The sequence below is a fragment of the Mugil cephalus genome, chromosome 11 (assembly GCF_022458985.1).
Source record: "Mugil cephalus isolate CIBA_MC_2020 chromosome 11, CIBA_Mcephalus_1.1, whole genome shotgun sequence".
Taxonomy (NCBI): domain Eukaryota; kingdom Metazoa; phylum Chordata; class Actinopteri; order Mugiliformes; family Mugilidae; genus Mugil; species Mugil cephalus.
Window position 1 is genome coordinate 23,876,452 of NC_061780.1, and position 12,178 is coordinate 23,888,629.

Genomic DNA, 12,178 nt, shown 5'->3' on the forward strand with positions numbered 1-12,178 from the left:
TCCATCTATCTTCCTCTTTTGTCTCTATTCTATTTACACCCCCCCCCACTCTGCTCTGAGCATCCCCACAGCTATCCAGTATCAGTACTTGATTCTCCTCTGTTTCCAGAAGCTTCCCGGAGGCCGATCGAATGTCGCTTCCTGGACCTCGGAGGGACAGAACGCGGTGCCGACCTTGCGAGGTCACAGATCTCGCTTCCATCAGACGAAATCTTAAACCGTCCATTTGCCTCTTTCCTTCCCCTCTTTTCCACCCTCCAGAGCCAAAACACTCCACTCGCCAATGTCACGCGACTGCCCCTCGCTTTCCACAAATCACACACGGGCTTGATTGCTGCAGAAGACGCCATTTCTCTGTCATTTTGCTGAGAGCATGCTAAACGCCAGAGCTGACCTTCTGGGGTCAGACAAAACAAAACAACAAAAAAAAATCCATCTATTTTACCCGTATCTTATTCGAAGCGAAGCCCGACTTACCTACAGTTTCCCAGACAAGCAGATATAATTGTTAATCTTAGCAATTAAGCCCTTTTTGTGCGGCGGATGGATGAAAAACGGTGCAATTATTTGGCGGAAAAACAAATATCTTTTGGGAGTTAAACAACCATAAAAGTGTTTTTTACTCACCGTTTATCTCTGCATCTTTTCCACTCTCTTTCACACTGGGTAAACAGTTTTCCAGGTAAACTCCATTGTGATAGCAGCCGTCCCCCTCGCTGAGCTGCGGCGGCGGATCCCAGCACAGACACGGGGTCTGCATGATGCCGCACGGCCTGTTGGACGTGCTGGAGGCCAAGCAGTCCTCCAGCCACTGGCACAGCATCTGACAGGCCGCCATGCTCGGGTTGCGCTTCCCCACCACCAGGTACTCTGTTTTGAAATCCCCGTCGCCACCGGTGACGGGCGCGCCCGCCCGGGGAGGCCCCTTCCTCATCTGCAGGAACTGCTTCCCGGCCTCGAGGAAGGCCACGGGGGCGGAGGCGTCGCACAGCCTCACCACCTCGTCGAAGCTCTCCATGCCCAGGTAGGTGCGCGTGGTTTCGAGGAAGGACTCATACTGGAACGTGCGGAGCTGCGAGGGCGCGCAGTCCTCCGTGGGCTTGGTCACCTTGAGGAAGATGGTGTAACGCCGTGGGTCGGGGTTCTGTAAGGTCCAGGAACAAGGCACGGTGGGGAACACCGACGAAGACAGGAAGAAGCCGAAGAAGCGGTTCTGGACTAAAGTGGAGCAGGTATCCGACTCGGGGCCGGAAGGGGCAGCGTGACACCAACTCCTCATCAACAGGAGAGGGGCGAAATACAAGAAGAGCACTGGGAGTGGCCACCTCGCTTGGCCGGGAATCAGGAAAACAACGCTTGACATGGTTTGCGGATGAAGGGAAGGGGACGGTACCGTCGGTTGTTTCTGGCTTCAGGTGAGTCCACTTCCAGCTCCGTGGGTCGATGAAGGAAAAAGGGGGATGAGGAGGAGGATGAGGAGAAGGTGGAGGGGGAGGAGTAAGAGGAGGGGGGAGCGCAGGCCTTTTCAAAGATCCAACAACCGGTCCATGGCTGCGTCGGTCGACCCAGAGATTCGTGAGAACCTGCGGAAACGAGAGAGAACGTGATGTAAATTGGACGTCGTATCTGATTGTACAGTGGAATAGAATTACACTGATGCAATCTACCTCCACAGCGAGAAACCTTTTATCAGCCGTTATTGTTTGCGCTGTAAACCGAGAATCGTCGCCGTGACTTAGATGATGGAGAACAACAAACCAAAAAGAAGCCAAATCAGAGGAGGAAGCTGGAGATTTAGCTCAGTTTTTCTTCCTCGCGGAAGCAGAGATTGGTCTTCTCCTGAGAGAGAAGTGTTTTCCTCGCATGTCTGCTCCCATATTTCATCTGCCAGCACATTAATTTGTCCAATCATAAGACTATTAATTAGAAAGAAAAAGCTCAACACCTGCAGTCGTCCTTCACTCCAGTGCCATGATCAGGATCCGTCTTTGTCTTTTTGCTGATAAGAGTCAGAGCAATTTGATGATGTTTGCTTTTAAAGAGGTAATCAAAGTATAATTGTGCTGTTTTTCACTTCTGGTCCAATTCTGCTTAAACACTGTTTTTTTTTTGTTTGTTTTTTGTTTTTGTTTTTTTACATGGTACATGCAGAGATTCTTGTTATAATCAATGTTACGACATTAAAATGCTGCGATGTGGAAAGCAGTTTCTGAATGGTAAACAGTATAATTCAGATTCCTAATCTTTCTTCCCTGTTGGAGTGAAAACAGTAGAGTTCAGCTGAGCGCACCGATCGATTTGAAATGCTTGCCCATGACAGGGAAACTGTCATCCGTTGTTTAACTTATTGTGCAAAAAACAAAAGGCAGAATGTTTTTGTGTTAATCTGAATGAAAGAACTCATTACTGCTTCTCTACGTTACATTTAGAGCAGTATAGTGTGTAACCTCCATTTATATATGTCTCAGGAACACGTACAAGTTTCAGTAAAGTTATTTAAATGTATTGAATTTATCACAGTAAAAAAGATCCTGAGCGTAGACCAGACCATACACCCCATAACAAGTCTGACTGAATGCATAAATAAGAAACTGTACAGCTGAGCAGGTTTTAAGAGCAGGACACTGGTACTGGAGTCACACTCTGTAAACTAGCAAAACAGATTTAAACTGACACAGAGTAAGACAAAGTTGAATTGTGCATCCCGAAAAGATAAACTCTGAACTTACAACGTGATGTCAGCACAAACATTTGTTGTATTCCTAACTCGATATGAGCCACTGAGACACTATACTCTCCTATGCACGAGGGACACAGTCACTTCAGATTGTCATCGTACTCCTGCTGTGTTCGTACCAGATGCACTTAAACATCCTGATCCTACATCTGCGTCCTTAACGATTTCACCTGCTGCCTTCACTACCTACAGAGTGAATAAGGCCCCGCAGAGGGTAGTGATCTTAAGGCTTTTAAATGAGTCTGCACAGATCTCAGAGACAAACACCATTACATCCTGTCTGCACTGCAGTTGTATTTAAAACTAAATGGTACGAAAGCTTGATTTGTTTTGATTTGATTTGATATAATCTGGAAATGATGCTGCTCTCAGCGTCAGATCTGTCCAATTACTTCTAACTATACATGGACGATTTTTCCACGACGGTCAACTCCACAGGTTCTTTTTACTTTTGCGCTTCATAGTGTGTTGTATATAATCCTGTATTCTGCACACTGGTTAAAGCAGTTTTTTATCACTTTGCAATTTACAGAGTATTTGCACTACTACTAATACTGTCAATACTACATGCCACTGTCTTGCACTGCTGAATTTGTTCATTTGATTCTATGCACTACTCTGTATGCTGCACTGTACCCTGCATGCTGCTAAAATAAAAAAATAAACGAGTATTCGTAATCACCGCGGCCGCTTTTATACATAACATCAACACCACGCTGAGCAAACGCAATGAAATTTCATTCTGTCCGCACTTGTTGTAGACCTGAATGACAATGAAGTCTGTCTGTTAAAAGCTTGTTTAATTAAAGTTTAAATTACCTGAAGAGCTAAACTGTAATTCTAACAGATTTATAGACAGTAAATGTTAAAGACAGTTTCTCAGGTGAAAAAAAAAAAAGCTCTAATGACTGTTCCACCAAACCTCAAATTGAAAAAACAATGACAGAAAAGTGGCAGCGACGTGACAACAAGGACCAGCGGTTCACTGACCTGTGACTTCATATAGATTTAATATAGATTTAATACGGAGAGACCAGGCCGGTCTCTAGGTGCAGTGTAGCAAAATACAGGCTGTAGCCTCCCCCCTATTCAATCAAAATGATGTGTGGGCCCCCGTGGGCCCGTGGGGAGGCTTGGAGGTGGGATGCCATTAAAGATAAGTTGTTAGACGCCCATAAAAGTGAGTCGTCAGAAGCACTAAAACACAACGCGGAAAGAAAATTCAAAAAGTGCAGCCTTGTCTCTGCAGGATAAAGTTTCTCTCCAAGCTAATTTAAATAAAACTGTACATGCGGCCCTGACAACAGGCGTTTTTTATTATTAATAATTCAGCAGTATAATATAACTTCAAGCAGCTCTGGAGGTTCTCAAATCTTAAATAATAGCAGTAAATCAATATTATTTTGGTTTGTTTTAGATAAAAACACACAGGCTACTTCATCAAACTGGATGATTCTGAACAGTCTTCTGTTACGCGTGGACGTCGCCTTCTCTTAAAGCAGGAAACACGCCTTGAGCAGATTACAAGCTAAAAATATCAACACATGAGGGGGAATATTAGTTCTGGCAATGAAACTGGAGCACTAGAAAATAACAAATAAGTAACAGGTAGATAACATAAATACCAAAACTCTGATATACCAGTAGTAGTTTATTGTTTTGGTAATTTACTGCGGTGAAATTCATTGATTCATTGTCCTCTACAGTGTCACTGGGGGCTGGAGCCTGTCCCAGCTGTCACTGGGTAAGAGGTGGGGCACTAGCTGGAGAAGTCGCAGAGCTAACACAAAGAGACACACAACCACACTCATGAAAAAACCCACACAGACACACGGAGAACATGCAAACTCAACACGGAAAGGCTCCATTCGGCCGCTGGATTCAAACCCAGAACCTTCATGCTCTGAGGAACCAGTACTAACAACCACAAGTGGTCAGAAATTGTCACAGTTCGATGTTTCATGGTCCACAAGTTAATGATGACATTCACACACCATTTGTGTGTCTTAAATTTAAAAAAAAGTGCATGAAATAAAAATATTTGTTATAATATTTGTTCGTGTGCATTTCCACAATTGTTTTGCACGGTTAAATTCACACGCAGATCATTGTACACATTTGTCAATTTCTCGTTTGACTTGTGGATCACGGAACATGCATTTGTGAACATTTGGAGACTACTTTCACTCCATCATACAGTTCATGCTGTGAAACCTGCAGTCTGAAAGGACTCTCACTGCACCTTTTTTTGTCTCGTATAAGCAGTTTTAAATGGATGAATCATCTGAGAAGCGCTGTCACTGTGTTTATGACCTACAGTACATTTGGGTAATCCTTGCAAGCCGCCATTGTAAAACTGGTCCTGAAGAAGCAGGGTGAGTCTGACTTTGCCACTCTGTCTTGTAACAGGTGAAGATGACCAAAAGCAGCCCTGAACGTCTTGACACAAACCTCACAAGTGAACTAGGGAGTAAGGTCAGAATAACTACATTACATGACTTGGTGGCTTGATTCTGCATTGCAGACGTGGCAACTTGTGGACGTATTGTTTGAGAAGGTTTCTGGGGAATCAGTGCCTGTTTAAAGACATGTTTAAAGATAATTTCAACTGGAGAACCTGTGTGAAACAAAGGTGTGTGCGTGTGTGTTCTTGTACAGCTATCTTTCTGAGGACTGGTTGTGAGTTTTACACCATCGGAGTGAGGACACATCCGCAAAGTGAGGACACGGTCTGTTTGGTCCCTGTTTAAGGGATGTGGTTTAGGGTAAAGGTTAGAACTAAGTGTTTAGGATTAGGGTCAGGGATAGATGTCTGGATATCTGTCAGAGGAAGCCAAGGGAATATAAAAGTCTCTTAGCACCAACAGAACAACTGCTTTGTGAGACTGGGATGAGTCTGGGTTTGATTCAGGGGTGTCAGCTCTGAAACCACGACGCTGTGGAAAAGTCAGAATATCTAATATTACTCACTCCTGACAGGATTTCTTCGGGTACATCCTGTCTCATTTTATTTTGGCTAGCCTCGTGTCTCATCCCATTACACCCAACTTCATCCCGCCTTGGCCTGGCAGTTCTGTAACTTCACCCCATAGCTAAAAAAAAAAAAAGACAGACAGAAAAAAGAGGCACCTGGGAAAACTATGTGGGTCTCTTTCGCCAGACAAGCCTGACAGTAATGAAATGGATAGAGCTTTACCAGAAGATAAAGACCTGTTCTTTATTGACAGCTCCGCTTCTTCTATCGCCAGGCCCCCCCCCCCCCCCCACATTTCACCGAGCCCACACCGCATCCTCCCCTCCTCCTAACCGGCCCACGGGGGGAGTCTGATCACCCAACATGCAGCTCTCTACCGGAGCTTCCTGTTCATGTCAAGGCTCCCCTCATTACTAACACCCCACCACGCTCCGATCCTCCCCCATCCTCTATCGATCTCCGTGTTTGAGAAGCTAACAGATACAGAGCGGCTATTAACACACTTTCATCTCCTCGGCAGCGGAGAATAAGATGTGCCAGGGAAAGAAAATATCTGAGCCAGAGCTGCAGAGCGTCAGTCCGCTGAATAAAATCCGACACGACTCAGCGTTCGCTGTCAGTTAATCAATAAAGTTATATTAATTGTTTGATTTTCTACAAATGGCGATAGTAGGGTTTATAAAAGGCTGCGAGGGGCCTTTTTTTTGTTCCTGATGCTTATTCTTCGTAGTAGTAACACTCAGTAGTGATTAGGTGGAATAAAAAGTGGTGGTTTAACCCATCCCTCATCCCTTCTGATCATCCCGTAGTGCGGTGAAAGGCATTCTGCCAGGAGATGGCTGCTATAATCAAGGAGTGTCATTGATTTATGTGGGTGGTACATGTCTAAATAACATCCAAACGAATCCCAGCTCCAAAGTTTCCCAGAAGGTCACTGAACTGTTACAAGATCCTCAATGTTATTTACTTCTCCTGTCAGTGGTCATAATGTTTTGGCTGTGCCTGATGCCACATGACCAAGCCCGCCTTGCAGAGAGTTAATCGCTCATATTCATCAGATTCACCAGACACATGACTCCATGTAATGTGAGTATTTCTGCTTCTGTTTCAGCCACTTACATGATATGTTGCCTTTCATCTTGTCACGCTGCCCCTTAGTGGCCAAAATAGTAATAAATATAAGCGCTTGAAGATTAATATTAATATTTACCTACAAGAAGACTGAGTAACGATTAAAATTAATCAGCACAGTCGCTCATCCGTCTCATCCGCTGTCCCACAAGACTGGACGAATAGAAAAACCTGGGAGTGAACACGGGGCCTGGACATGTAGGTTTCGTTCATATATATATATGCGCAGAGCTGATAGCGTATATTCATATTCAGAGTGAGTGTTCACGACTAGCGAGTCGAAATTTCAGCGTTCTGTAGCGTGGAATTATTCATTCCTTTCAGCCCGTGGCTTTAACAGCAAGCAATTAAAAGAACAAAGGCGGTGCATTAGCCAGCAACCTAGGAGCCTGGATCCATGTAAACATGCCCAACACGCTGGCTCTGTGAGCTACTCGGAACAATGGCTCAATCACGGGGAAGCAACAGTCCCTCCGAGAGAGATGTGGAGGGAGGGAGAGATAGAGGCAGAGACAAAGAGAGCACTGATGAGTAAATGATAGAGTCGCATGGAGCATCACTTCTCACATCAGCAGCGGAGGGATTACGGGCTGATTAGCAGAGTAACGCACAGACCCAACACACACCGTGGCATAAACTACGAGGCAAAAAGCCACAGGGTTTGCGAGACGCAGACGGATTCCCTCTCCTCTGGAGCGCAGATTGGGTGAAATTGCCGCGCTGTGTCATCAAATTCTTTCACATGTAAAATAACGTGGCCGGGTCATCGTTCATTCGCGTTCTCGTGGCGGATACTGATCACGGAGGCTATTCAGTTCTCGCACACGAGGCTCCGGCGAGCAATCAGCGGCACGACAAACGGGAGAAGCGGCGAAAAGAGGGAATAAAATAAAAATAAGAATTTACAGCTGTACGGCAACTCATATTTCTGCAACACGACTTTTCATTTCAAAGATCCTCCATCCATATTATAGCACCTTACTTATCCTTCCTATTTACTTCTGTTTCTTTTTGCTTCTACTTTTATTTCTTTCATTATTTACTTTAATTTTAATTTAATTTAATTTTTTGTTTTGGAAAGTTGTTCTGCAGTCGTTCCATTAGGAACAAATATCTGAGGAGCCGATCAAATCATCTGGGTTCATGATGATGTCTGAAACCGTATCAGACTCCTGTTGTTCTTATTGATCTACAGTTAAACCCAGTGAAGCTGCAGCAGTGAATTTCTGTCAGGGACGATATTTATGCAGTTTCTAAACATGTAACGTCACTTTTAACGATCTTTTAAGTTTTCGGTTGTTCATAGCAGCCTTGAGAAAACCAGATAGTCATCCATCTCCTTAATTCACTGCTGAAAACTTTATCAAACTGAATCGCAAAAAAAACGAGCAGCTCTCTTAATTATACGTGTCTCAAAGCGATGGGGTTATAGGGAGTATTTTCAGAGGACGGCCTTCCTTCGTTGGAAGTAATGAAAGACAAACACAAATCAAATCATCAATCACATCTCACCACTGGGTGCAGTCATTATTGAGAAATTACCCCTCAATGCATCTAAATGTCGACAACAAGCGCTTTGTGAAGGAAACGATTTCTTTTAATCAAGCAAACAGGAGACGGGTTCAGTCATTTAGGCCTGAACACAAACACAATGTATATAAACTAAAACAACGTTTAGGCAGTTTTAATACAGACTGCAGCATCATTTTAAACTCATGTGTTTGGAGCTTAACCCTTTTTATCCATAGTGGTCACTACACCGGACATTCAGAAGCCATTTAATTTAATGTTGCAACAGCTGCTCAATCAGCCAATTGTCCCTCACATGGCCTCACACTGGCAAAAACACTGAGGAAGTTCTACCATACGGACATTTCTACGATTTGTCTTCAGTGAAATTTCAGTTTCTGTCACTTTTGTTGAAAGTGAAGAAAGAGGTGGAAATGAAAATGAACCTGACTGCCAAAAAAGACTCAGTGACGACTAGCAAGAGAGATCGATGGGCCCACAAGTAGCGCTGGGTGGTGGTTCAGACTGGACCATTTTCAATGTAGCGCTTCTAAACATGCTTGGTGCGACCGCACGGTGAAGATTCAAAGTTTGCGGCAGAATGAGAAAACCATGAAAACATGGAAGAACATGTCAGTTCTGAGGGTTTTTGTCTAGGGACAGTTCCTGTTTTCCATGACCTGTCCCCCGCTTAAAAATGTTCCTGATTTTAGCGTTTCATGAATGAGAAAAAAATGTTGTGCACAAACTAAAACAACAGTTATTACGGTAGCCAGTTGCGCTCCTACTGACATTGCAGACATAGCAGTTGATGTTTAATCAGGGCAATTCAGGGAAATTCAAAACTTGAGAGAGAGCTTCTTCATTTCATCTTGATAACATTTAATTCTTTAATATTTTTTTTTGAATCTCTGAGCTGTAAATGTCCCGAGATTTAATTTCAGAATGCATTGTGAACACGTTATTATGCATGAAAGAAAATACTGTGATAAACCACGATACCGTCAGAATTTTGGCTCAAGTAACAACTACAGAGTTAAATCATTGTTAAAAGGTTTACGTATTGATTTTATATTGGTTGGAAGTTACAATTATACATCTGTCCACTAAACTGGACGTCCTGCATTGCTGACTATGATAATACTCCGTCTGCAGTGTTTTGGTACGTACATCAATTAATATGACCTGTAAATTTGCATTTGTTTTTTGCAGAAAGTGCAGAGTTTACACAGTGCACGGTAAATACTCCAAGACTCTTCTACTGAAACCTTGAGTACCAGCTCAGGAGATGAATGCCAAAGATTAAAATCTGGTTGTGGAAAGCTTGCAGCTTCACAACAACAGACACTTGTTTCTGCAGACATTTCGGTCTCATTGCAGGAAGAACACGACGTTTATGATGACTGACTTCCACTTAGAAGAAGTCCTGATATTGTTCATGCTGGCTGACTGGAACAGAGCAATGAAGAGGCCGCCACTATGTGTGTCTTCTATTGTCGCCATGTCAGTTAGGAATTACACTGATGGCAGTTCTGAATGTTTCTAAATTCCTCCACAACCAAAATACAGACAAATGAATTCCAGGGTTCCCCTAAGCTGGGAAGGTCAGTATAGAAACAAGCTGGGGGGGAAACACAGTGGGATCTTTTCTCCACAAACTGCTGCTGTTCCCGTTCGGCTGCACCCTGGTGACTGCAACAACACAACCGGTGACAACTTGCGAGGCTCCAAAATTAAACAGATAATCATCTGTCTCTGCTGATGAATGTGTTTACCTTGGTAAATGTCAAAGCCCTTCTAATAAGCGGAGGGGCGACGTCACGCACGCGCACACATTTGCTTACCATTATTCAAAAACACATTTCATTACAGCTTCCACAGAGCTCCACGGGAAGTCTTACAGTGAAACAGGGAATGTTTAATTGATGAGAACACACTGGACAGTTTGAGGCACAATTCAAAGTAAGGGTTCTTCTCTGTGGCCAAGATGTCACCGTCCACATACAGTCCATCTTCTCCTCTGTCCCCGTAACCTTCTGGGTTAAGGCTTGGCTTTAGGGTAAAGGTTACACTTTGGTTATGGTTAGGACTTGGGCTGAACGATATATCGTTATCGTATCTCGATATGAACATTCAAGATATTAATATTATACATAATTTTTATGATTGCCTTTGAATGCACCGCTAAGGCTGGCCAACCACAAACCTTGTTTCATGCTTGCTGTGGATCGACAGCTGAAGTCAACCAATGACAACCATATGAGGGCGGGAGTGAGGGAGACGGAGACACTACAGACAAAGCGGGGAAAATAAAAAGAAAGAAAGAAAATGACTGCGGACGATAATGCAGTCGGTGGCGCAGCAGAATCTGACTTGGTGCCACAACATAATTCATCCTCCATTATTTTTAAGTATTCTTGATTCAAAAAGGAGGAGGAGGTGAGGTGTTGTGCAGGTGGTGCTTAGAAAAAATTGCGACGAAACAACACCATCGCGCAATGCGTGTACGTAATTTATTTATTCGTAATTTATGTTAATGTTGATGACTGGCAGTGAGTTCTTCAAAATAAAACTGCACTTTCCACATTTTTTTGTATTATGATGTTTTTATTTTTCTGAAAAATGCTCGGTTTTCGCTGAACCCGTAGTCATATCGTATCGATATCGAGATATCTGGCATGAATATCGAGATATGAAATTTTGTCCATATCGTTCAATGTGGGCAGACCAGTAACAAAATAACATAATAATCCATAAATAACAACAATTCCTGTTTTTCTCCCTTAGGTTTAGTGCAACAAAGTACAAGTTATGAACAACATTCAACTTTTTAAGAAACAAAGAGCGATGTTGGTGGATTGCTGCTATTTGTTGTCTAGTTCTGAGTCTCAGTGTCTGTGAAGGTTTCCAGACATCCAGGTCATGGTATATATCCAAAAAGCAATTGAAAACACAGCTGGACTTCTCAAAGTTCAGTCAATCCCGTCGCCAGTTTTGGCCCATGGGACGTATGTTTGATTCCCCTGGGTTAGGCACTTTGTTGAGATGGTCAGGATAAGGGTGAGGGGCTCGGGAATGCAGTATGTCAATGATATCCTCAAAACAGTCATACAAATGTAAGTGAGTGTGTTTGTTTGTGAATACACTTTGAGGTGGGAGTAAGTTACTTCACAGTGCAAAAATATGTAATGCAGTCTGTCTTGTCCCAACTTGTCCTTTCCAGTGGATACTATACTTAATTTATTAGCTAAATTTGGGCTTTATGCATCATGATTGTTGTTAAAGTCCATCCTTACACTATCCAAATGTATAACTAAAATGTCAACATCAATAGCAATTGCTGAGTCATTATTTGTTATCGGTCTCTTTAATCGACATTTTAAATTGGGAAGAATGAAGTTTTCAGTTCTTAGTCTGGCTTGTGATGGGGAAATGGAAACGCACTACCTTTCTAAACTGCAGTGGACAGAAACAGAGGTGGAGCTGTTACTAATTTCACAAAATAGCCAAGACCTCAAGAGGCCAAATGGGGATCAGTTTTGTCTATATTGACAGTACTGAAATACTGTATATTTTACACACATGATACATTTCTCTATGCTTAAGTGGAAGACGCTGACCATTTCAAATAAGGTTTTGGGAAGGATTATGTCAACTGAAAAAGGTTCAGCAACACAAGAATGTATTTCTTTCTGTGACTGGGGAGTCAAAAATAGAGAGTATTCATCTTCCTGGGGAACAAAACACCCATCCACCTGAGTTACATTAATGGCAGTCAGCTTTGGTCTGATAAAGGAGCAGCTCTCCAGCCAGGGGGACATGAATAT

General features: G+C 43.1%; 1 protein-coding gene across 12 annotated transcripts in view; it reads right to left on the reverse strand.

The window, feature by feature from the left end:
- The window catches only part of adgrb1a (adhesion G protein-coupled receptor B1a), a 160,671-nt gene that overhangs the window by 113,753 nt on the left and 34,740 nt on the right, over window positions 1-12,178 (reverse strand). For all 12 annotated transcript variants that reach the window (XM_047598667.1, XM_047598666.1, XM_047598679.1 and 9 more), the window contains one exon: window positions 628-1,583. In XM_047598667.1, the coding sequence (XP_047454623.1) occupies window positions 628-1,363 (736 nt within the window). In that variant the 5' untranslated portion in view covers window positions 1,364-1,583. The remainder of the gene's footprint in view (window positions 1-627; window positions 1,584-12,178) is intronic.